General features: G+C 37.0%; 3 protein-coding genes across 3 annotated transcripts; all 3 read right to left on the reverse strand.

Moving 5' to 3' along the window:
- Nucleotides 1-1,356: 1,356 nt before the first annotated feature.
- LOC310727832 (interferon-induced very large GTPase 1-like) lies at nt 1,357-4,964 on the reverse strand (the record flags this gene model as incomplete). Its single annotated transcript, XM_083544702.1, has 1 exon — nt 1,357-4,964. One exon carries the CDS (start codon nt 4,962-4,964, stop codon nt 3,162-3,164), a length of 1,803 nt encoding a protein of 600 aa, XP_083400828.1. The 3' UTR covers nt 1,357-3,161.
- LOC310727854 (up-regulator of cell proliferation-like) lies at nt 4,965-9,920 on the reverse strand (the record flags this gene model as incomplete). Its single annotated transcript, XM_083544759.1, has 3 exons — nt 9,858-9,920; nt 9,693-9,743; nt 4,965-6,394 (listed from the first exon to the last, which is right to left on the reverse strand). Exons 1-3 carry the CDS (start codon nt 9,883-9,885, stop codon nt 4,965-4,967), a joined length of 1,509 nt encoding a protein of 502 aa, XP_083400885.1. The 5' UTR covers nt 9,886-9,920.
- A 6,791-nt stretch (nt 9,921-16,711) lies between these two features.
- LOC310727776 (up-regulator of cell proliferation-like) lies at nt 16,712-25,659 on the reverse strand. The gene is made up of 4 exons (XM_083544548.1): nt 25,590-25,659; nt 23,817-23,900; nt 23,591-23,641; nt 16,712-21,842 (listed from the first exon to the last, which is right to left on the reverse strand). Exons 2-4 carry the CDS (start codon nt 23,842-23,844, stop codon nt 17,962-17,964), a joined length of 3,960 nt encoding a protein of 1,319 aa, XP_083400674.1. The 5' UTR covers nt 23,845-23,900; nt 25,590-25,659; the 3' UTR covers nt 16,712-17,961.
- Nucleotides 25,660-27,185: the final 1,526 nt, after the last annotated feature.

Genomic DNA, 27,185 nt, shown 5'->3' on the forward strand with positions numbered 1-27,185 from the left:
TATATGCACCGATTCTAAGATGACCATTGAATTTTTAATAAGTTTATTAAATAATAAAACAATTTATTAGTATTGTATTTTGTATTTGACAATGTGACAGGAATAATGCAGATTGCATCATGAAATGCAATATATTGACGACTAAGCGAAATTACCTCATATACCTTCTGTATCATATTTGATACATATTTAACACAATTTTACTATAACGTTCTTTAAAAAATATAAATATTTACTATTTGCTTAAAAAAAATACATTCATATTTAAAATCGGTAACATCATGAACTTTATTTTTACCAAATTTCTTTCAAAATCTGCAAAGATCTCCCTGCAAAAAAAATAGCATGTCAATTTATGAAGGCAGACATACCGTATTGGAAAAACCTGCCTAAAGCCTGCTATTGACTGGAGAGCATAGATAACTCCAATAGGGGGCAGAAGACAAGTCTAATCAACAGGTTTTTGAGGAAAGTATTGTTGCTGCAGAGGTCTCAGAAACCAATGTATCAAATATAATACATTTGGTGTTAAAGAGTAAAGCCTCAGTTCTATGAATGAGATCATTGTAAATTGCTCTGGATTAAGGCAAACACTAAAAATGTAAACAAAATAGTTTGTTTTTATGTTATAATTGTAAAATGCAACATAAAAAGGTAACTGTAATGGTAGTGCAGTGACTTTGCTCAACACTTGACTTGAGAAAAGTCATGAGGTCTCAGCACTCAGCAGACACTGCTGGAAGATGAAGCATTTCCATTAACCCTCTTAACTGCTCCTTAGTATAAATGAGAGACATGCCTTGCTCTGTATGATTCAATTTGTAAATCACATTGCATTCACACAGTAACCTTAACTGACAGATATGGTGTCATTTATGCACTTAAATCATGAACATATTCATACAGTGTGTTTTGAATAATACATCTATTTAAAGTACTTAACATTCACATAAACATTGTAACATTCATAAAGTTGGAATAATTGTAACTAAGAATAAAACTACTAACATGACATAACTGAGGATCTTGGCTTGAACTGGGGTTGGCCGAGTGAGGCAGGATTTCTGGTAGTTTGCCACAAAGGGTGTATGAATCCAAGTGCAGAGACATATTCAAAGGTGTTGAAAATTCCAAAAAAGATTTTAAGTCCAACACAGAAATGGATAATTTAAAAACATTAAAACAAATAAATACAAAATACTTCCCAAAACAAGGACTATATAATATATATTCCAATATAATCTGGTCTAGAAAAAGACAGAGCAAAAGTAAATCCACAACTCAAAAGAAGAAGAAAAAAACATTTTCAAAAGCTCAAACAAAAATCTCCAAACAAAGCATTTTTCTTGAATTAAACTTGAATTAATTAGACTGGGGGCCGATTTGAACACAGGTGGAAACAATTGTTAACGACAGGGACACAATGGCGACATCTGGTGGATGAAACAAAAAGGGCAGAAATCCTGACAATAATTAACACATTTGAATTAACATCACAGATACAAACATAATTCAATCATCGAAAAAAAAGTCTTGCTAAAACCCTAAACGCTATTTTTAATCACTGCAAGCATAGAGATATAATGTTTATTTTTAAAAAGATGTTTCAAATTTCAGACATAACTAGTATTGCAATTTCTGATTTTCATAAGCGAAACCATTAGTGATGAAACTGTGAGTGATAAAGTCCTCTTCACAAATGACAATATCTATGATTGATATTGTTCCATTCATTCATTATTTAATATTAAACATGTGCTTCAAACTAATTAAAGCCTGCTTTTTGGTGATTTTATTCCATGCATCTGGATACACAGCTGGCAATGCTTCATACATTTCAGCAAACTGCTTATTGAATGTAACCAGCACGTACTTCCAGTAATCTGAGGCCTCTATAGACATGTCAGGTGCAATATGCCAGTCAGGGTAGTATTTCTTGTATTCTTTGAAAGGATGTGGTTGGAAATCTGTTTCATGACTTTGAAACACCCCATTGCCACCAACACTAGATGTACAAATCTCTTCAGAAAGTATGTTACTCTCCAAAGCTCTGCAGAAGACAAGTCCTCTTGGCCTATGCACAGCTGCATGGTGATGTTGATGTTTCTTTCCTCCTGCTTCACAGGGTGTCTTGCAAAATGGACACTGCATTCCACAACCAAACACCCTCTTGAAAAGCTCATTTGTGGGATTCACAGAGGTATTGCTCAGAGTCTCTTTGACATCAGTTAATCTGAAAATCTCATCTATTAACTGTTGTTTCATGTCATTTATACTTTCATAGAGACTTTTGGTGAAGGTACAACAACAGCTTTTATTTTGAAAAAAGACCCCTTCCACTGTATTCATGGATATTGAAATAAAACCGCTCATGCATTTGCAAAAGTTCTGGATCAACCTTTTTGTACCACCTGCATTATCAGGCAAAGGAGAGCCATTGTCATCAAGCTTAGAGGTTTCCATTGCTTTCATGATCTCTTTCATTATGATGTCCAACTTCTTCATTTTTAAATTTGGCAGAGATATGTCTTTGGAAAGGCATTTAACGATATGATTGTATATCCAATCTTTGACATAAGCATTGTATTGTAAGATGTACTTCTTGAAATCATCAAAGTTTGGTTTTTCCATTAGCTCCTTTTGAATTTTGTATTGAAACAGAACTCGAGAACTGTACTCAGATGGGTTGTTCAGCAAAACTGCATCAACAATGTCGGGTCCGAGGGACTTGTCAATGTATTCAGCCACTGCTGGCTTAAGACATAGCTGAGTGAAGTCTTGTGCTTTCCTGTGGCACTGATCCTTCTCTCTGTACAAATCAATGAAATCAGAGAGATATTTACTCTTGAATTTCTGCAAATGTTTGATGGGATTCTGCTCAATGAGGAATTTCTTTTGCATCTCACGGAATTTTCGAGAAGCAATGCCACAAATGTGCAAATTAAGGTCGAGTTCAAATGCCATATTGATTTTTGAACGCTCTTTTTGTAGCTGCTCATCAATTTCCACAAGCACATCTTTTGTAAACGTGCTTTGGTAATCACATTTTTCTTGTGCATGCTGCTTAATGGTTTGACTGCAAAACTTAATGATCCCATTTGCAATGTTCTCTAGCTCTTGTTTTGCACTACGCTGTGTGAAGAAACTATGGAATTTATATTTCAAGTTATATGTTGCTCTTTGACCTGGAATTCTCCTTGCCCATACTTTGTCAAATCTTGAATTTTCTGCAAGTCTTCCATGACTTTGCGATTTCCAAAACTTTCACGTAGTTGCTTTAAAATATCTGCAGGAACATCCACTTCTTTCAGACCAGTGATGTTTGCCATTTCCCTTTTCCACATTTTCTCAAACTCTGCAGTGAGCTCTTCGTCAGACACCTCATCTCTGCGATGTTTGAAATTTTGCAGTAGTTGAAGGACTTGGCACTCAATCATTGCCGTTTGCTTTCTGTGGATGTCTGCTAATTTCTTCTTGTTACCTCTCATCTCGAGAGCAGCAGCTAATCTTTTTTGCACTTCAGCTTTCATTTCATTCTCCAGACCTTTGATGCTATTAGCAAAATCAGTTTTGTATTTTTCCACCAAGTATACATGACGGTCTTTCTTTTTGTAGTACTCTTTCAGTTTTGCATTAATTGCATTTGTTTGCAAGGAAACCTCTTTATATGCTTTCTTTTCAAGAAGCTCGACAGCCTCAGCATTACCACTTGTGTCACTGTTAGATATTTGAACTATTTCAGTTGTGAGCTGGGACTGAATACATCTTCTGAAAGACCACTCCCAGTCTGAAAACTCTTTGCAAAGGTTGTCATAGGCTTGGGCTACAAGTGTGTTCCTAAAACTAAAAATGAAATTCTCAAACTTCACTGCCTTCCACAAACTACTCATCCATTGCAGGAACTCTGGGATCTGTGAGAGTTCTTCATCCTTTCTAGCTTTAAGGACCCCCAAGAGGGTTTTCTTAAATTCAAGAACTGCCACACTGTAGCCTGTATTTACTGGTGCCATTGGTGGTGTACCGTGCCATAGGCCTGGTATATACCAGTTGTTCTTTTCCACATCATAATCCAAGACATCTTTGAATTTTTTTATGTTAGGCTTTTTTTCCATCTCAGCTGCAATCATTGTCATCTCATTTAGTTGGTCCATGAGCTGTTTCCGTTCAGTCAGGTTTTTGTTGTATGCTGAAACACCACCAACATTTTGGTGGACAAAATGGCAGACTGTTTTTTTACCAACTTCCTTCATCCTTAAAAAAGCATGAACTGCAATCTGCAAGACATCTTTCATCTCTGTGGAATTCTCCATAGCTATATTGATGATGGTTACATCACTGAGACCAATCACAAATGTAGCCAGTTCATTGTCATGCTCATAACTGTCTTGCAGTTGTGCCAGTGCTGGTGATTTCAAACCCTCTGTATCAATCAGAAGGACAAAGTCACAAAGTAACTCCTCTTTCAAGTCATTATCCACTGGAAGGAAAATCATGTATGCTCCACGTGTGCATCGACCACTGCCCACTGCAAACTGAACTCCAAACATGGTGTTGAGCAATGTTGATTTACCAGTACTCTGAACCCCTAACACAGTCAGAACCAGCAAACGGCTCTTTTGTCCAACCATCCTGTGAAGGTCCATGAGAACATCGCTCACCCATTTCTCGGGGATATTTGAGGCATCCCCATCTAGTAGTTCAAGAGGGGACCCAGCTAGAAGCATTTTGGCAGCCAGTTTTGGGAGATTGAGGATTTTGTCTGATATTTTATTTGAACCAAATGATGCAGCCTCATAGATTTGTCCCATTTCTCTCATGTAGTGCTCTATGCCAAGTGAACAATTAAGAAGTTCCTGGTCTAATTTGGCAATGCTTGCTTTGTCTTTCTTTTGGTCATAATCTTTGTATTTGCGTCGAAGGTTAGATATGTGTTTGCGTGATTGCATGTCCAATTTTAGTCCCATCTACTTCAAAAAGAAGGCTCGCTCAGTATCATCAGACATCAACAAAGTATCTATAAAGATCTCCATTGTTGATGTCATTTTGTACTGACTTTGTTTGTTCCAAATTTCATCTTTTTCTTGTTGAAGTTGAACTTTATATTTCTCCAAGCTCATTTCTCCTGAATTCTTTAATCTGCATTGCTCCTTTTCTATTTTAGCCAGCCTTTTCCAATTTTCACCTTGTAATGGCAACTGTGTCTTTTTATAGTCTGTTACTGGATGAACTCCAATAGTTTTCATGACTTTCTCTGCACTTGCTTCTGCTGATACACAGGCTTTACTTTGAATCTCATCAATGGCAAGACCTAACTCCTGAGCAGTCTTCTTCATGGAATCAATGCTTAATGATTCTTGACATCCACTTAGAACAGTCTTAATGGTAGAATTTATAATTTTTGCGAATGCAGCCAAATTCACTTTTTGGCTTTTCAGAATGATGTGATCTCTTTTCACTTGCAGAGCATCAATTACTTTCTCAATGGATGACTTCACAGTCTGGTTCATATTTCTCTGTGAGTTGACCACAAGAAATATTTCGGGTTTTATTCCTTGTAAAGAGGCCAACAACCGTTGCTCATTTTCATCAGCACTGTCCAGGAACACAAAGAGAGCTGCTGATACCTTTGCGAGGAATCTGAATTGTGTTTCAAAAGTACTAGCATCTCCTCTTAAATTAGCAATAGCCACTGCCTCAGGAAAAACATCAATGCTTTCGTTTCCAGATGGAAGATTCCAGCATATTTCAACCATGCCATTAGAAATTTGCCTCGAAGCAGATCCTCCAATCATTTCTCGATGACAAAAGAAGTCATGCTGCTGCTCTGAATTGTTAAGCACTTGGTTCAAAATGTGTGACTTGGACAAGCTGCAGTTATTTAACCTCACAAATGATATCAAGGGAATTTTTGCATGAACAACACTGTTCTCAACAAACTCCTTAGACTCTGACATTGAATGGGGTCGCCATTCTTTCATGATACATCTATGAGCCCATAACATAAAAGTGCACTGATTATGTGCTCCTTGAGGCAACAACAGTGGTGTCGCAAACTGGCACATTGACATTTTCAGTGCTATTTCTTGCTGAAGAAAACTATCTGCACAAAAGAAGAGGGCAGTGTGAAGATCTAAAAGGTTTAGACTACCATCATTGTCCTCTTCACTAAACAAGTCATTTGTTGTATAATTTTCACAAAGTGCAGATAGTACAGATCTTGATTTTGAATTAACCATAAGTAACTTTCTTAGGAAGGCCCATGGTATTGCTTGCTGTGAGTCAATCTCTTCATTGGACACCGTAGCACTGTTAATTTCCAGTAAAATCCTCAGAGTCAGCTTGTTTGGGTAGTACTTTTCAAGTCCCAGTGTTTTCAAAAATGAAAGAAGTCCATCTGAAAATAAAGATATATTTTGTTTGAAATATTATGAATGTAAATGGTGTGTCCATTTATGTGGATGGAAACATCTGTGATCAAATGTTTTCTGAAATGATCTAATATTTCCACCTTATTCTTTTGTATTCTTTCTTGGTTTTTTTTTCTTATTAGTTATTAGTGAAGAGTCATTATTCAAAGTGGCATACATTAGGCCTAGGTAAATTCAATCTACATGCAGACTCTTTCTAGGTTACATATTTAACCCTAGTCCCCTTAGGAAACGTGACTGCATTGTCCACACTCTGAAATAATGTGTGATAATGACACCGGAACTGTGGCAAGGGGATGCAGCGTCTCGTTCCCTCAGGGAACTAGAGTTACATACCTAACCTAGAGACATTTCCTTTTAGGAACTCAAGCTGCATCTCAACGGCAATTAGTTGAGAATAAGAACCCAATAACGGCAGACTGACCAGTCCATGACAAGTGTTTAATGGCACAGCTATTTCGAAGGAGAGAGGGGTCTGAAATGGAGGATAATAGAATGCCCGGAGCCTGATAGGTCATGGGACAACCAGGGGCACCTTGTGGTGTAACCCGCTCTATAGTGCAGGAGGACACTGGCCATGTCTGGAGATGTCTACACTCCAGAAAAGAGAAGACCCACAGAGAGGGCCTGTAAATCACCTATTCTCCTCAGAGAGCATATAGCCAGCAGAATGCAGTCTTGATTGTGAAGTGCATCTATAAAGCCTTAGCCAGGGGCTCAAAGGGGCTTTAGATAGAGCATCTAACATAGCGGCCAGGTCCCACCCAGGCATTCTAGGTCGTAGCGGAGCCACGGAAAAAACGCATCAGCATTGGGTCTCTGCCAAATAATTGCCCTGTCAGGGGGGCTCAATACGCCGAAACAGCAGACGCATAGACTTTAAGGGTGGACGGGGTGAAATTGGTTGTGAGCGCACCACACAGTGAACAGATGCCATCTTGCGGCAAACAACGTTTTCATGGAGGGAGCTCTGGAAAAGAAAATGGTTTCTACCACCTCAGTGGAGAGGCCTGACCCTTGAAACTGCACCCCCTTAGGGGCCAGAGCCACAACCCTCCATAACTCTGGTTGGGGGTCATATACTGCTTGAGAAAGGAGATCCCTCCTCAAAGGTATCTCCCATGAAGGCTGCTCAAGGTCCGTGAACCATGGTCCCTGAACCATGGTCTGACCGGCCACCATGGGGCCACCAGGAGGAGATGAACTTCGTCCCAGCAAACTCTCTCTAGAACTCCTGGAAGCAGCATGATGGGGGAAAGGTATACAAGTGCAGCCCCGTCCATGCCTGTGCCATGGTCTCTAGCTCTAGAGGGGCTGGGGATACAAGGAGAACCATATGGGACAGTGCCAGCCTGTATAGGGGCGTGAACGCAACCCCCCTGGTGGTTTGATGTACGAGACCACTGAGGCCTTCTCCGAACAGATCAACACATGGTGGCATTTGGGGTCTGGGAGGAAATACTTCAGAGCCAGAAGCACGGCCAGCATCTATAGACAATTGATGTGCCATAGTAGATGGGGCCCTTCCCATAGACTTTGGGCAGAGTGGCCACTCATGACTGCTCCCCACCCTGTGAGGGATGCATCACACGATGACCAGGTACTCCCAGAACGGGGCCTTGATATAGGAAACCGGGATCTGCAAACATCTGCAAACATCTAAGGCACGTAGGGCTCAGTGTATGACCTTGATCATACGGAGGGGATTTCCCTTCTGTGAGAACCCTTGGGTCCCGAGGTACCACTGAAAGGGGTCTCATGAATAAAAGGCCAAGTGGAATTACATTGGACGCTGCTGCCATAAGCCCGAGCAGTCTATGAAACTGCTTTAGAGTAAGTGACTGCCCTTCTCTGACCTTCCTGACGGCCGTAAGGATGGACACAATACAGGCAGGGGAAAGTTGAGCGTGTATAGTCATCAAATCCCAAATGATACCTAGATAAGTGGTTCTCTGTAATGGAGAGAGCACACTCTTCCTGGAGTTCAGCCGAAACCCCAGCTCCTTCATGTGAGCGAGAACGACATCTCGATGCCGAACTGCTACCTGCTCTGATCGAGCTATTATCAACCAATCGTCGATATAATTAAGGATGCAGATGCCCTGAAGTCTCATGGGAGCCAGAGCCGCATTCACAGACTTCGTGAAGTTGCGGGGTGACAAGGCAAGGCCAAAGGGAAGAACCCGATATTGAGGAGTCCTCCTAGTCTGCAACGATGCCGGGCAAAAACCGAGGAAGGGAGCTCGCTGGAGCTGGCCATGCCCTGAAGCACATTTCGTGGAAGGGTTAACAAACCAGCTCCCTGAGGGGGCCGGAGTGGGATAGGCACCGGGCCACCTCCCAGAATGTCCTGTCAGGACCTTTAGGTCAAATCCCTCTTATTGAAGATGACAGTCCTCAGATCTGTCACCTCGCCTGGGAGGAGGCAACACCTGAGAGATAGCCCGCTAGAATCTCTTCAACCCATGGCATGGCTCCATAACCGTGATCCCTGACCCACAAGACATTGGAGTACAACGCCATCTTGGGGCTAAAGGGGCAGGCTGAAAAAGGCTTCGCCCAGGACCTGGACACTGTGGTGTGCCGGTCAGGGAAAAAACTATAGACCCCGACGCGGAGGTTGTGACGCCGGGAGCAGAAATTGCTCCATCAAGCTTACTGGTTGGAGTGCCTTTTTGCTCATCGGCTGCCCATGCTAGATCTAGCTTCTCTATGGCCTGTGTAACAACCTCCATGAGCTACTCATTTCCGAGCTCACGAAAAGACTTTGTTAGTGGCTGTTGTAAGATTGGCTTGGTGCTTTGTATTTGCATGACCTTGGGAGTGCTTTGCCATGGTCGTCTCTTACTCCTTGTACATCCTGTGGCCATTTCTTTGAAGCAGCAGCAAAGAAGAATATTTTGAAAAGTTTTTCAACTAGACCACTGTGATCAGTGCTGGCATTAATGAAACAATGTGCAGAGTAAACATTAAAGCAAAAGGATCTGATTAAATTTTTGCTCTCAATCATCACAGGAACATTGTTATTATTGCTCAGCAAACTATCCTGGGGATTGGAAACTGGGCTAGGCAACTGGATATTGATTAAACCTTTTTTATATAATTAATTATATAATATGGTGATGTGTTTCATGTCACAAATCAATCAAATAAATCTGGTACTTACCCCATACTAACACCAAACATAAGATTTGTATTATCTTGAACTCCAACTCAATGTCCTAAGTTTTAAATTGAAACTAATTATGTTCTGTTATGTCATACCTCCAATCTGGTTTGATCCTCTCTTTGCTGGTGTAGGTTGTGGCCCATATTCTTTTGTTATACATAAAATAAAGTAACACACAGTAGATTTGAAGATAAAATTAATTAGTATGATCAAACATATATGAATAAATATATATAGTTGCCAAAAAATTTAATACATACTTTTAGTTTCGTCTTTGTTAGAAGACATCTTTCTTCAGCATTTGTTTTTGTTTTTTACAGACTTTCAGAGCTACCTAAGAGGGAAAATTCAAAACAACATGATTCATTCTGTCTGTCCAACTCCATCTGTTCTTTTCAGCACAATATTTTAGCAGACTTTATAAGGAGTTTAGTAATATTTAGGAACTCAAGACCCATTGTCTGGCTACCTGCAGATTTGACCCCAAATCCATCTGTGCGTCTGTCCATCTTTCTGTGTCAGAGATTATCCCTCTGGTGTGAAGTGTTGCATTGCTGGAGCTCACAGAGCACATTTTGGCTTGCTGCACTAGCACAATCTATATTCTTTGTGATTTTTTTACCCATGTGATTTTTTTCTCCATCTTTTCTCCATGTTATTTCTCCATCCTTGCAATTTTATTTATTAATTCAATTATGTATTTCTTTGCACCTGCTTCCATTGTCTAATTGTCAAGAACTATGTTCATCTTATTGTGTATACCGAGCTTTTGGTTTATGTTTGATATCTCATCTTATAATCTCACTTCAGTTTTTTGTTTTGCTGAAATTTTAATTATTTTTATTTAATTGTCCAAACTTTGCTGTTTTATGTTGTCAGTCTGTAAATTTTGACTTGTCAGCTGTTACTAATACTTATTTACACTATTCACTCACGTCTGTATCTTTAGAAGACTTGAACAACTGAATACTATATATATATATATATATATATATATATATATATATATATATATATATATATATATATATATATATATATATATATATATATATATATACACACAGTACAGACCAAAAGTTTGGACACACCTTCTCATTCAAAGAGTTTTCTTTATTTTCATGACTATGAAAATTGTAGATTCACTGAAGGCATCAAAACTATGAATTAACACATGTGGAATTATATATGGAATTATATACATAACAAAAAAGTGTGAAACAACTGAAAAATGTCATATTCTAGATTATTCAAAGTAGCCACCTTTTGCTTTGATTACTGCTTTGCACACTCTTGGCATTCTCTTGATGAGCTTCAAGAGGTAGTCACCTGAAATGGTCTTCCAACAGTCTTGAAGGAGTTCCCCGAGAGATGCTTGGCACTTGTTGGCCCTTTTGCCTTCACTTTGCGGTCCAGCTCACCCCTAAACCATCTCGATTGGGTTCAGGTCCGGTGACTGTGGAGGCCAGGTCATCTGGCGCAGCACCCCATCACTCTCCTTCTTGGTCAAATAGCCCTTAATGCCTTCAGTGTGACTCTCCAATTTTTATAGTCATGAAAATAAAGAAAACTCTTTGAATGAGAAGGTGTGTCCAAACTTTTGGTCTGTACTGTATATATATATATATATATATATATATATATATATATATATATATATATATATATATATATATATATATATATATATATATATATATATATATATACTGTATATACTAGCAGTCTTTGCTGGTATATGGGAACAAAGATATATATATATTGTCCCCGTATACCAGCAAAGACTGCTAATGGGCTGTTAGGTTTAAAACAAGGTCAAGCTCACAGCAATGACAACTGATTAAAAATACTTTTAAAATACACAAAATATTATTTTTTTTCAAATAATTCTTCCTGTTTGAAGAATATTGTAAGGGAAGAAAGGAACTCCACAGTTTAGATTATTATGTTGCAGATCTAAATGTCTTAATGATGAACTGTCATAGCACATGCTTTTTTTGGTTCTTGTTGGTGTGTGTGTGTGTGTGTGTGTGTGTGTGTGTGTGTGCGTGTGTGTGTGTGTTTCTTGACTATTTTAACGATTCGCAGTGACTGCACCACAAAGATCAGTGTATGTGCCTCTAGTAATGCAAAAAGGTAAGCACATTATGTTTGTCTAATAAAACTTTTTCATTTATAACATTTATAAGGACCTGAATTCTTAAAACCCTTATTTTGATACATTCAAATAACTTTTTTTTAAACTGTTCACAAACTCCGTGCCACATATATTCACACACACACAAACACTTTCATTCCAACTTATGCAAGCTATAAAATTAAATGACAATATAAAAAACCCACCTTTACTACACAATTGTAGAGAGATGAATCTTCATTTGATTTTAGACACCTTGCAGCTCTGAGAAAGCAGAAAATAAGACTATTGGAAATCTTCCTTTAATTAAATTATTCAATAAGAGAAACATATTTATAAAGCTTCCATTTGGTAAAAGCATACTAATTTACTGAAAGATGTTTTGTTTACATTTGAATACAGTGTCCATCAAAACAGCACAATCTTAGTGGTTAAATAAAAAATATATATTAGCCCTGGAATGATCACAGTTTGAAAACATTTCAGTCAGATAATGATGTAAAATATCTTTAGAAGCATTTGGCTAATGTTTTAGTATGTAATGTCTTGTAATATAAAAATCTCTTTATAAAGCATCCTTTGTATTTAGTCAATGTGAAACAAATTAGCTTCTACAACAGAAATTGTGAAGTACAGATAAGTAAAGTGCAGAAAATGATTTTATAATCCTTACCACATCTAATGAAATAAAGGATGAGTTCTTCGTGCTGATGCTGGTATAAGTTCTGTGTTACTTCTTATTGTGGTCAGTACTGTATTTATACTGACTGGACTGTTTTACGCCCTGAGATGGCATCCAAAAACTGCAGAGCAGGACTTGCAAGTGAAAACAAAAGGTTGAGGGAAGATCTGGTCATGGTGCATGCCTAAATGACATGAGAACAAAAACTAAATGCTGAACTTTTTCACTAATAAGTTCTCCACCATTAAGTAAGCATTCATGTAAGACATAGGGATGAAAAAAATATGACATGTGGTTGGTAAATGACAAACAGTTTGGCAATTACCAGAATGTTATAAAATGTTCTTTTTTAAAACACTGATTATTGCAAAGCAGTTTTATAGGCATTGCTGACTTACTGATCACTGGGATAAATTAAGTAGTATGCAGTTTTTTAGAACTGGAATATACATTAGACTACTAACATTTTGAATCGTTCACGGAAGGTTGTTTTGCACAAATGGTGGAAATTATGGTATAAAAGAATAGTACTTATTTTGAGAAATGTACACATGCATGTGTATATGTGATTTGTATGGAGTATTAAAGTTTTCTTTTTTTTATATTTGTTTAACCGTAATTGCAATAAAGATTACAACATTTATAGATAATGAATACCATTGCATAGCTTAGTGGCTTAGTGTAATGGAAGTGGGTGTCAATGGAGCTCGTTATTACAAAGTCTTGAATTGTTTTATACAGCATTACATTTTTATTTCATTTAACTTTTTTTCTGCCTCACCCTCATGTTTTTACAAACACATACACACCCATATCTTTCACAGGTTGTTTTTTTAATGTAAAATGAATCGTTAGAAAAAATATTTTTGTTTTCACAATGAAACTACTCAGGAAATACAGGAATAGCAAACGAAATTGGAAGTTTGTAAACGCCTAAAAGGTGGCACCTGTCACGATTTACTTTCAGCTATGATCGGGAAAACATCTTACCGTTTAATGCTTTGTTTACTTACCTGTAGGTGTTTCTAGACATGAAACAAATAGCACGAAATGAAAACCACTTGAACTCTATATGTTAATATTTATTTTACTTTTTATGCATGTGTCTATGTTTTTATTTTCTTAATAACCATGAACAGGAGGTTATATTGTTGGTATTTAATTTTTTTATCATTGATATCTTTTGTTTATTGCAGTCGTCACCTTGATTTTAATTTCATGGAGCAATGTAAGGCTTCAAGTTTATCTTTTTGTATTTGACACACAAACACTTTGCAATTGTACACACATTTCCTCCTCTCCCTCTATGTATGCCTGAATCTTCTTCTTTCGGCTGCTCCAATTATGGGTCTGCACAGTGGATCATCCGTCTCCATACCCCCCTCTCCTCTACATCTGCCTCTTTTACACCAACTACCTGCATGTCTTCCCTCACCAAATCCATGAACCTCCTCCTTGATCTTTTTCTTCTCCTCCTTCCTGGCGGCTCCATCCTCAGCATTCTCCTACCAATATACCCCCATGTCCCGCCTCTGCACATGTCCAAACCATCTCAATTGGGCCTCTCTCACTTTGTCCCCAGTATGTCCTACATGCGCTGTCTCTTTAATAAACTAATTTCTAATCCTGTCCATCCTCATCACTCACAATGAAAATCTCAGCAACTTCAGCTCTGCTAAACATTATTTCATACATAATACTTTCATGTTATACAGTTGTAAAATTACATTTATTAATAACCACCATTATCTGGTACCATCCAGAAAAAAAGTAGCTTCCTGTTTGAATAGTGTTTAGCTCAAGTTTTCTTCCTCTTGTTTCTACCTCAGATCTTATTGTTTGTTTGCATGTCAGTCATCTCTGGCTTGCTCATCAGAGCTAAATTCACATCTGGGTTTCTGTTAAGATGCTTTGTGAGGGAATACTTACTTAGTCCATTATTAACTCCAGTGCTTCCACCTGTTTTAGTATCACCTTGGTGTGTATTTAAGTTGCTCCTCGATGTTGGTTCTTAGCATGATAATTGTTTTGCCTAGCCTGCCCTGTGTATGTCGAGTGATCCCAAGTTTCTCCTGATATCTTTGCCTTGAGTCTTGTTCTTCTGTTTTCGCTTTTTTAAATAATTATTTCTTTTTTTCTGTAGTAGTTTGCCCTTTTGCCACATTTCTACTGGTGTAGTTTGCTACTTTTTGACTTTCCTAGTGTTCTGCTCTTGGAGTCTTTTGTTCTTTTTCAGGGGACTATTTGTAATTTGCCTCCCTGACTCTCAGTGTTCCTGGCAAACAAAAACTGAAACAAAGACTCTGCTAAATTTTAAGTCCTTCTTTGCACTTGGGTCCACTATAATTTCCATGACACACTGTCAAATTAAACTGACAAGTGTCATATACATTATGCATGATCTTATTATGAATGCATAAAGAAAATTCAGTGTTGCCTTACATGCAGAAGACAGTAGCAGACTTTAACTATGTTTATGGTGATATTTTCTATTAATGTCTCTGAGTCACATAATGAGAGCCCAGATTAATTTTCAAAGTTTGTGTCTCATAAAATGTTAAATCGCTTAAGGGAATAAATGTTCGAACCCAGCAAACACACAGCAAATTTACACCCCTTTTTAATAGTCACAGAGATTACATATATGCCTGCTCATTTATTTAAATATGCTATCAGTCAATTGTATGATAAAACCACGTAGATTAAAAAAGCGTATCAAAAAAAATATCTTACAAATGATTTTATGGGCAGTCAATCTGAAAAATGTCAAATGTTATGATAAACAGACTTTTATCAGTAAAGACAAAGATAATAAGTAACAAAATAAAACAATGGAGAAGAAGAAGTGTCCAAGCCTTTGAGTGGGACTATATATATATATATATATATATATATATATATATATATATATATATATATATATATATATATATATATATATATATCAGTGCTTCATTTTTTTTGCCATCTTACCAATGAAATTCTTACCACCATTTAAACTGTTAAACCTTCAGCCAGGCTTCTCTTCACAGTGAGACTTGTTGACATTTTAATTAAAAAGTAACATATTCAAAATGCACTTTAATATATTTACTAAATACATACAAATTAATCATTTTTAAAACATCAAATAATTTCTGTTTGCTATGACTGTTTTTTGGTACAGGTAATCAATGTAAATCTGTCCAATACTGGACACTAATATTAGAAGCACCATTTATTTAGAAGTATTTATTTATAATCATTTTTGTGAGTAAGATGTCATATACCAAAATTCTCTAGAGTACCATTGCAGCATGTGATATACAATACATTGCATTGCTAATTTCCCTGAAATTTGCTCTTGCTTTAAAAATATAAAACAAATAATAAGACGATTATATCATATAAGTGCATTGTATCCTTGAGTGTTGCTGATAAAAAAAAAAAATATTTAGCAATTTTCAAAACGTTATGATTTTATCACCACATCACCTCTCATGATTATATAACCTTATCAGCACAGAATGGCCTTTTTTTTATTAAATGAATTATTGTGTATTCTTTTTTGTTATGCAAGTACATGTAAAAATTATTTTTACAAAAGTTCATAGAAACTCAATGTACTGAATGTGTCAGAACCAGGACTTGTGCCAAGGTTGAGTGCAGTTTAGTGAGAGTGGGTGGGTGGACTTAAGTACAGAGATAGAATGGGCAGATAAACAGGTTGGAGTGACAAGAAAGCATTCACAAGGAGCTTTCTAGACAAACTAAAATGCTGAGCAAAAAACTGAGACAGGAGAGGAACTTTAATACAATGTGGGAGATTTATCACAGGTGGCGACAATATGTAATCAAGGAAGGATAAAGGCACACACTGCTGACATCTGGTGGGCAGAAAAAAGAATGACAAAACCAAAAATGCATATTCCAGACAAAGTGTGGCCAGTATCTATTAAAAGTGGTCCAACAAAGGTGAACCGTCAGCATGGTCATTTGATTATAGAAAGAGAAGGCTGGCCCATGTGGTCCAATCCAACAGACAAGCTACTGTAACTCAAACTGCTGAAGAAGATAATGTTGGTAATGCTTGACTGGTCAGGACTGTTTTCGCAAAAAAAAAAAGGGGGGACCAACACAATATTAGGCAGGTGGTCATAATAGTATACCTAATTGGTGGCTATAAAGTTATTGTCTGGTTGGTGTAAATTGCATCACTGGGAGATGGCCAAAGATGTCTAAATTAGTAATATGAGTATGAATATAAAACATTTTTAGACAAAAAAAAAAAACAGATCAATATGGGAGAATATTCATTCTTTCCATTGTTATTTTATTTTTTAAACTACACTGCAATCAAATTTCCAACCCATTTTGATTTACAAATTCTTGCCTATACTCATACATTTATACAGTATGCTCTCAATAATACATTCATGTGAATTTCAAAAAGTACTTAACATAATTGTAGCATTTGAAACAAATAGGTAAAAATGCAAAAAAAGTGATGAAAAATATTAGTTAGATTAGAATGTACATAACATTTTACTCTTCATGTATTAATATTGTAGACATATAGATATAATGTTTATTGGAAACTGTGTAACCCTCTGAAATATCCACAATAAAACTTTTAGCAAGAATAACAATATAAAAATCTTATATAGAAAGTAAAAGCACTCATTTTTCAATACAATAAAAAAACTACTGTTCAATAGCATTAATTGTGAATGTTTTCGTTGTTATATTGTTTACTTGCTGCAATATTTTGCTGCAATATTTTAGCAGTTTTGTCTCATTTAATATTAAAGTTATTCTTCAGGCTGATAAGAGCCTGCTCTTTAGTGATTCTCTTCCATTCATCTGGATAATCAGCGGGTTCTGCGTCATACTCTTTAGCAAAGTCGTCATTAAATTTCACCATCACATATTTCCAGTAACTGGAGGCCTGCATAGATGTGTCAGGGGAAATATTCCAGTCTGGGTAGTACTTCCTGTAGTCTTTGGAGGGATGAGGTTGGAAATTTGTTTCATAACTTCGAAATATTCCTTTCCCATGTACACTAGATGTACAGATCTCCTCACAGAGAGAATTAGTCTCTGCATATACAAAACCACCAAGTCCTTTTGGTCTATGAAGGCCTGCATGGTGGATTTGGTGTTTTCTTCCTCCTGCTTCGCATGGTGTTTTGCAAAAAGGGCACTTCCTTCCACATCCAAAAACCCTCTTGTAGAGCTCACTTTGGGGCTTCACAGACACATTGCTTAGTGTCTCTTTGACATCAGTAAGCCTGAAGATTTCATCTGTTAACTGTCGTTTCATTTCATTTATACTTTCATAGAGACTTTTGAGAAAGGGAGTGCAAAAGCTCCTATTCTGAAAAAGAACCCCTTCTACTGTATTCATGGATATAAAGATAACACAGCGCATGGATTTGACAAAGTTTTGGATGAACCTTGTTGTACCACCTGTAGTATTGGGCAAAGGAGAGCCATTTTCATCAAGCTTAGAGGCTTCCAATGCTTTCATGATCTCTTTCATTATGATGTCCAACTTCTTCATTTTTTAATTTGGCAGAGATATGTCTTTGGAAAGGCATTTAACGATATGATTGTATATCCAATCTTTGACATAAGCATTGTATTGTAGGATGTACTTTCTGAAATCATCAAAGTTAGATTTTTCCAGTAGCTCCTTTTGCATGGTGTATTGAAACAGAACTCGAGAACTGTACTCAGATGGGTTGTTCAGCAAAACTGCATCAACAATGTCGGGTCCGAGGGACTTGTCAATGTATTCAGCCACTGCTGGCTTTAGACAGAGCTGAGTGAAGTCTTGTGCTTTTCTATGGCACTGGTCCTTCTCTCTGTACAAATCAATGAAATCAGAGAGATATTTTCTCTTAAATCTCTGCAAATGTTTCAAGGGATCCTGCTGACTGAGGAACTTTTTGTGCATCTCATAGAATGTCCGAGAAGCAATGCCACAAATGTGCAATTTAAGGTCAAGTTCAAATTTAGTATTCACGTATGAATGCTCATTTTTGAGCTGTTCATCAATTTCCATCAGCACATCTTTTGTAAACGTGCTTTGGTAATCACATTTTTCTTGTGCATGCTGTTGAATGGTTGTACTGCAAGACTTAATTATCCCATTTGCAATGTTCTCTAGCTCTTGTTTTGCACTACGCTGTGTGAAGAAACTTTGTATTTTCTTTTCCAGTTTTACATGTTTGTCTTTGACCTGGAATTCTCCTTGCCCATACTGTGTCAAATCTTGAATTTTGTGCAAGTCCTCCATCACTTTGCGATTTCCAAAACTTTCACGTAGTTGCTTTAAAATAATTGCAGGAACATCCACTTCTTTCAGACCAGTGATGCTTGCCATCTTCATAGTCCACATTTTCTCAAACTCTGCAGTGAGCTCTTCGTCAGACACCTCATCTCTGCGATGTTTGAAATTTTGCAGTAGTTGAAGGACTTGGCACTCAATCATTGCCGTTTGCTTTCTGTGGATGTCTGCTAATTTCTTCTTGTTACCTCCCATCTCAAGAGCAGCAGCTAATCTTTTTTGCACTTCAGCTTTCATTTCATTCTCCAGACCTTTGACGGCATTAGTAAAATCAGTTTTGTACTTTTCCATCATGCTTACCTGACGGTCTTTCTTTTTGTAGTACTCTTTAAGTTTTGTATTCATTGTATTTGCTTGCATAAAAACCTCTTTATATGCTTTCTTTTCAAGAAGCTCGACAGCCTCAGCATTACCACTTGTGTCACTGTTAGATATTTGAACTATTTCAGTTGTGAGCAGGGACTGAATACATCTTCTGAAAGACCACTCCCAGTCTGAAAACTCTTTGCAAAGGTTGTCATAGGCTTGGGCTACAAGTGTGTTCCTGAAACTAAAAATGAAGTTCTCAAACTTCACAGCCTTCCACAAACTACTCATCCATTGCAGGAACTCTGGGATCTGTGAGAGTTCTTTGTCCTTTCTAGCTTTAAGGACCCCCAAGAGGGTTTTCTTAAATTCAAGAACTGCCACACTGTAGCCTGTATTTACTGGTGCCATTGGTGGTGTGCCATGCCACAGGCCTGGTATATACCAGTTGTTCTTTTCCACATCATAATCCAAGACATCTGTGAATTTTTTTATATTAGGCTTTTTTTCCATCTCAGCTGCGATCATTGTCATTTCATTTAGTTGGTCCATGAGCTGTTTTCGTTCAGTCAGGGTTTTGTTGTATGCTGAAACACCACCAACATTTTGGTGAACAAAATGGCAGACAGTTTTTTTTCCAACTTCCTTCATCCGTAAAAAAGCATGAACTGCAATCTGCAAGACATCTTTCATCTCTGTGGAATTCTCCATAGCTATATTGATGATGGTTACATCACTGAGACCAATCACAAATGTAGCCAGTTCATTGTCATGCTCATAACTGTCTTCGAGTTGTGCCAGTGCTGGTGATTTCAAACCCTCTGTATCAATCAGAAGGACAAAGTCACACAGTAACTCCTCTTTCAAGTCATTATCCACTGGAAGGAAAATCATGTATGCTCCACGTGTGCATCGACCACTGCCCACTGCAAACTGAACTCCAAACATGGTGTTGAGCAATGTTGATTTACCAGTACTCTGAACCCCTAACACAGTCAGAACCAGCAAACGGCTCTTCTGTCCAACCATCCTGTGAAGCTGTATGAGAACATCGCTCACCCATTTCTCTGGGATATTTGAGGCATCCCCATCTAGAAGTTCAAGTGGAAACCCAGCTAGAAGCATTTTGGCAGCCAGTTTAGGAAGATTAAGGATTTTGTCTGGTATTTTATTTGAACCAAATGATGCAGCCTCATAGATTTGTCCCATTTCTCTCATGTAGTGCTCTATGCCAAGCGAACAATCAAGAAGTTCCTGGTCTAATTTGGCAATGCTTGCTTTGTCTTTCTTTTGGTCATAATCTTTGTATTTGCGTCGAAGGTTAGATATGTGTTTGCGTGATTGCATGTCCAGTTTTAGTCCCATCCACTTCAGAAAGAAGGCGCGCTCAGTATCATCAGACATCAACAAAGTATCTATGAAGATCTCCATTGTTGATGTCATTTTGTACTGACTTTGTTTGTTCCAGATGTCATCTTTTTCTTGTTGAAGTTGAACTTTATATTTCTCCAAGCTCATTTCTCCTGAATTCTTTAATCTGCATTGCTCCTTTTCTATTTTAGCCAGCCTTTTCCAATTTTTACCTTGTAATGGCAACTGTGTCTTTTTATAGTCTGTTACTGGATGAACTCCAATAGTTTTCATGACTTTCTCTGCACTTGCTTCTGCTGATACACAGGCTTTACTTTGAATCTCATCCATAGCAAGACCTAACTCCTGAGCAGTCTTCTTCATGGAATCAATGCTTAATGATCCTTGACTTCCACTTAGAACAGTCTTAATAGAAGAATTTATAATTTTTGCGAATGCAGCCAAATTCACTTTTTGGCTTTTCAGAATGATGTGATCTCTTTCCACTTGCAGGGCATTAATGACTGTCTCAATGGATGACTTCACAGTCTGGTTCATATTTCTCTGTGAGTTGACCACAAGAAATATTTCGGGTTTTATTCCTCGTAAAGAGGCCAACAACCGTTGCTCATTTTCATTTGCACTGTCCAGGAACACAAAGAGAGCTGCAGATACCTTTGCGAGGAATCTGAATTGTGTTTCAAAAGTACTAGCATCTCCTCTTAAATTAGCAATAGCCACTGCCTCAGGAAAAACATCAATGCTTTCGTTTCCAGATGGAAGATTCCAGCATATTTCAACCATGCCATTAGAAATTTGCCTCGAAGCAGATCCTCCAATCATTTCTCGATGACAAAAGAAGTCATGCTGCTGCTCTGAATTGTTAAGCACTTGGTTCAAAATGTGTGACTTGGACAAGCTGCAGTTACTTAACCTCACAAATGATATCAAGGGAATTTTTGCATGAACAACACTGTTCTCAACAAACTCCTTAGACTCTGACATTGAATGGGGTCGCCATTCTTTCATGATACATCTATGAGCCCATAACATAAAAGTGCACTGATTATGTGCTCCTTGAGGCAACAACAGTGGTGTCGCAAACTGGCACATTGACATTTTCAGTGCCATTTCTTGCTGAAGAAAACTATCTGCACAAAAGAAGAGGGCAGTGTGAAGATCTAAAAGGTTTAGATCATTGTCCTCTTCACTAAACAAGTCATTTGTTGCATAATTTTCACAAAGTGCAGATAGTACAGATCTTGATTTTGAATTAACCATAAGTAACTTTCTTAGGAAGGCCCATGGTATTGCTTGCTGTGAGTCAATCTCTTCATTGGACACAGTAGTACTGTTAATTTCCAGTAAAGTTCTTAGAGTCAGTTTGTTTGGGTAGTACTTTTCAAGTCCCAGAGTTTTCAAAAATGAAATCAGTGCACCTGAAAATGAAGACATTTTATTTTAATTTCTGTTTATATAAAAATCTGTTTATGTGCATTTACTTGCATTAAAATATTCTTGATCAAATATTTCATAAAAGAATACAATATTTCAAGTCAAGCCAATAAGCTTTTATTGTAATTTCAACCATATATGTATACAACCCTGGTGCTACATTTTGACTCCTAATTTAGTTTCTAGTTATGCTGTTCGTGAAGAACTAAATCTTTATTATTTGTTTGCAGTCTCTGCAATTAGCTGAAGGATGGTGCACTTTTGGCTTTATGTGTAACATTAGTGTTTTAAATCTGATGGAAGTGCTTGAGAAAATTTAATACAAAGGCTGAGATTCAGGGGTCTAAAGGCAACAATGAGAAGTCTTTAACTCTCAAGATGTATTGGGTGATGTAGGACACAATAGTTTGTGTTTATAAAATTTTGAAAAAATTTTCTCAACGTTGCTCTAGTCTAAATACTTATGTGTTGCTCTAGTCTATATACTTGTTAGACTGAACCAAGGGCCATGAAAGACTGCTTAGATGTGGAGAAACAAGTCAAATATCACTGTATGCTCATCAATAGAGGTAGAGCAAGTGATGGTTTGTGTGGCCCCCGGGACCATCCACCATCTGAAGAGTTTTAGTCAGTATTCAAAGTTGCTGGTATATATTAGGTATTCTTCTTCTTTCGCCTTAGGGGTCACCACAGTGGATCATCTGACTCCATACCCCCCCCTGTCCCCGACATCTGCCTTTTTCACACCAACTACCTGCATGTTTTCTCTCCCCACATCCATGAACCTCCTCCTTGGCATTCCTTTTTTCCTCCTTCCTTCAGCATTCTCCTACCGATATAACCCTTATCACTCCTTTGCACATGTCTAAACCATCTCATTCTTGCCTTCCTCACCTTGTCTCCAAAACGTCTTACATGCGTTGTCCCTCTAATAAACTCATTTCTAATCCTGTCCATCGTCGTCACTCCTAACGAAAACCTTTACATCTTCAGCTCTGCTACCTTCAGCTCCACCTTCTGTCTTTTACTCAATGCCACTGTCTCTAAATCATACAACATCGCAGGTCTCACCACAGTCCTATAAATTTTCCCTTTTTCTCTTGCAGATACCCTTTTATCGCAAATCACTCCTGCCACTCTTCTCCAGTTGGCTAACCCGGGCCTCGACCGATCCGGTATGAACTTCTTATTCGTGATCCTCATATTCGATTTGGCACGTTTTACGCTGGATGCCCTTTCTAACGCAGCCCTCCCCATTTATCCGGGCTTGGGACCGGCACTATTGGCTTGTGCAATGGCTGGGTTGTATATATTAGGTATATAAAGTGGATTAAATCCAAATTTATACCTACATGTAAATTATTACATTTTATAAGATTTAAAAAATGCATATGAAAAAGTGCTGAGAGGTGAGGGTGAATATTGACAGAAACAATGTAGGACTGGCCTAGTCCTATGATTTTACATGGCAGTGCAGGCACCTCAAGGTATGCCATGTGTCTTTTTCTCCTTGGACACCTTGTGGCAATAACTTTGGAGCAGCAGTAGTAATCAATAAAGAAGACTTAATTGATTAATTGCTCATAATGCTTATTAATGAAATGATGTGCATAGTCAGGACACTCAAACAGAAAAAAAAAAAAAATTATGTCCAAAAAGCCACAGAAATAAATTTTTTATGCCTTGAGCCTCAAATCAAAACAAATGTTTATTTCCTTCTTTTATGCCATACCTCTAAGCTGGTTGGAGTACCTCTGCGCTGATCCTGGTTGTGGTCCCCAGTCTTTTGTTATACATAAAATAATACAATGTTTAATTAAAGACACATAGCACAGAAATATATATAGCAGTTAGTAGTATAATCAGCTGCAAATGCAATGACATCCGCATATGTAAAAAAAATTTTCAGATATATATTATTGATATATATATTATTGTCAAAAAATGCTAATACATACTTTTGTTGACATCTCTGTTATAAGCCATGTTTCTTTAACAATAGGTTGTTTTACAAAGCTTCGAACACAGATTTTTAGAAGTACCTGAGGGCAAAATTATAAAGAATATGATTTAGTTTGTCTGTCCAAACAAGGTTTGCTTTTAACCCTAAAAAAGTATCACCAAATTTCTTGTTGGCATCTTGGAGGAGCTCTAGTAGTCTGCCACAGGGAGCTGTGTGAAAAATGCAGACACACACTTCATAGTGTGCCTGCAAACAATCCATAGTTTATTTTAAATGTTTAAACACATGAATGGAAAACAGCAAAAAATATAATCAGAAAAACTCAGGTCCCAAAAAACATAAACCAGGAGAAAAAACAGTAAGGAAACTCAGGAAAAAGAAGACAACAAAAATAACTAGGGAAGTGAACCACACAGCATAGCAACAAAACGCCACAAAAAGGAACCTAAAGTACACTCAGACTTGTTCATGGCAGAGTTGGCCTCTCGTGTACTTTTCATCACAGAAGCCAATGAGGTGGTCTCCCAGGCCAAGCTCCAGCCAGAGGCCAATAAGGTGGTCTCCCAAATCATGCCCACACCCAAGGCAGACTCTTATGACTTCTGAATGGCTGAGGTGGACAAGGTGTCAAATGCTCACATTTGAGCCTGATGAGGCACGGACAATGTCTATGTCAGGACCCAAGATCTACTGTGAACAATTGTTTACTGCCAAGGAGAACATTAGAGGTTTTGAGATTGGAAGAAATAATTATATATTTTTAAGTGCACCCAAATAGTTTTTACAATTCTTTTGTAATTTTAGTTCAATAGATAGTAGCTCACTTTTTCTTAGTGAAACGAAGGATTAGCTGTGACCACACCATAATTTCTGTAACCAGGTACACACATTATTATTTTTGTCTAACGAATCTGTTACACAACATTTAAGCATTTAAACATTTGATCTCACCAAGGATATGAAACAATTTAAATTTTATATCTATTTTTTGCAACTTCTTACAAATACTTTTCCACAAGAAAAATTCAAACACAAATCCACTTAATCTTTCGTGCGCATTTTGTATACAAAAATAAAAAATAAATATAATTTGATATAATATAATATAATATAATATAATATAATATAATATAATATAATATAATATAATATAATATAATATAATAATACATTGTGGAAGCTCTGCTGCATTCCTATCCATGTGTGTTTACACTTTATGCATTCTTTGTAGTGTGTGGTGTTTTGTTCTATTATAAATAAGACAATAAAACTCATTCACCTAGACTTTACAGTGTCAGAAAGACTGTAATCCAGTATGTGATCTGGTACACTAAGCAGTTTTGAGCAGGCAGAAAAAAAAGGCTATTGGGAATCTTTTACTTATATAGTGAATATATTTGTTTAATCTTCCATTTGATAATGCTAATTAAATTGGACATATTTAGTGTACTTTTTAATTCTGTGTCTCTTAAAATTACCCAACATTTAGTAGCTAATTGTTTTGTAGAACATATATTTATACAGGAGTATTGTGTGTCATTCAAACATGATAAAATTTTACAGATATACAATTTCTTTGTTTTAATCATGCAAAGGAAAAAGGAAAAAAAATATTACAGGGTTTTAATAAGCTTAAACAAGTGGAAAATCATTTTATATATATATATATATATATATATATATATATATATATATATATATATATATATATATATATATATAAATAATATAAAATAATATTTGAAGTACTTTTTTTAGCATTGCTTACCACATTTAATGAATTAGAGGATGTTCCCATGCTGATGCTTGTATCAGCTTTGTTATTGCTGCTGCAGTATTTATATTCACTCGACTGTTCTGATAGCATCCATTCTGAAAATGTGCAGAGCAGGTTTTTCAAGTTTACACAATAGTAAGATAGGATCTGGTCATGGTACATGCCTAAATGACTTGTTTGCAATGACTGATTACTGAACCTTTCACCCACAGGTTATCATCCCTTGATTACACATTTTTGCATAATTAAAATGAGGTAAAATGATTGCTATAGTATAGTAATCATATTAGGTTTTTAAGTAGTAAAATGCAAGCTTTTAGAAAAAGACATGAGCATATACATTAGACTAATAACATATAAAACATTTGTGGCAATGTATAAAATGTTGCTATGTACAGTACAATGGTGGTGTTAATGAAGCTCTTTATTCCAAAGTATACCTTTTGGTATATGTGGTATACTTACAAAAGAGGCTGGAGTTGTGTTTTTTTGTTTTGTTTTTTACTCTTTTCTCTTTTCTCTGCCTCACCCTCATTTTTTCAAAAACAAATTCACACCCATATCTTGTACTGTTTGCAAAGTGAAAATACTCAGGAAATATATCTTATTTTGGCCTCAACCAGTAAGTCTTCGAAACCATGAATTGTGCAGACCAAGCCATAAGTAGCAGAGACATATAAACTTAACATGTTAACACATATTATTCCCCATAGTACTCATGCAAACAAGATGGCCCCAAACTCCCCACTGTTCATATTTTGTTCACTGTTTCAGGTACCATGAGTCTTAAAACCAACATAAATTTTGACTATAGTTTTTTAGTTCCCAAATTAAAAAGAGGCAATTTAGATATAACGATATTTATAACTACCGTAATTTCCGGACTATAAAGCGCACCTGTATATAAGCCGCACCCACTGAATTTTACACTAATGTACTTTACACAGGCTTTAATGAAAGACACATTTCACACAGTGTAACGGGTGAAATATGTTGCGCTTCCTTTAGGAGCATAGCGGTATTTTGGGAATTGCATGCCACTGAATTTTTCCGCTATTACTGCGAGTGTTCAAGACGAGGATTATGTCCTTATTATTTTCTGATGCTGATTTCTAAGTTTCTTTGACTAACCCTTAACGCTGTTGCCAAGAAAAATAAAAAAGCACGCGTTTTGGAAACCTGTATGTGCTTATATGATTTCTGTTGTAACTGGAGTTAGCGAGCTCTCCCTTCACCCAGACTCAACGCATTACAATGGCTTGTATGTAAACAGTAGCCGACTAAGTAAGTCATTGTTCACTGTCTTCCTCCTTCCTTTCAGAACTATTTCTCTCAGGAGTTTATCTTTTGGCATCGTCGTGCGTATAAAAAAAAAACAATTTTCTCCCGATGCCGTGCAGCTCAGAACACAGGTGAGGTGCGTTTTTTCGTTTCCGTTCGGAAATTTAATTGGTCTAATGATATGGGGTTCAGTTTTTTGGCTTGAAGTTTGCTGAAACTGGGAAAAACCCAGGAAAAATTCATAAATTAGCCGCTTCGTTGTTTAAGCCGCGGGGTTCAAAACGTGGGAAAATAGTAGCGGCTTAT

Source organism: Silurus aristotelis (assembly GCF_946808225.1).
Source record: "Silurus aristotelis genome assembly, chromosome: 6".
NCBI lineage: Eukaryota > Metazoa > Chordata > Actinopteri > Siluriformes > Siluridae > Silurus > Silurus aristotelis.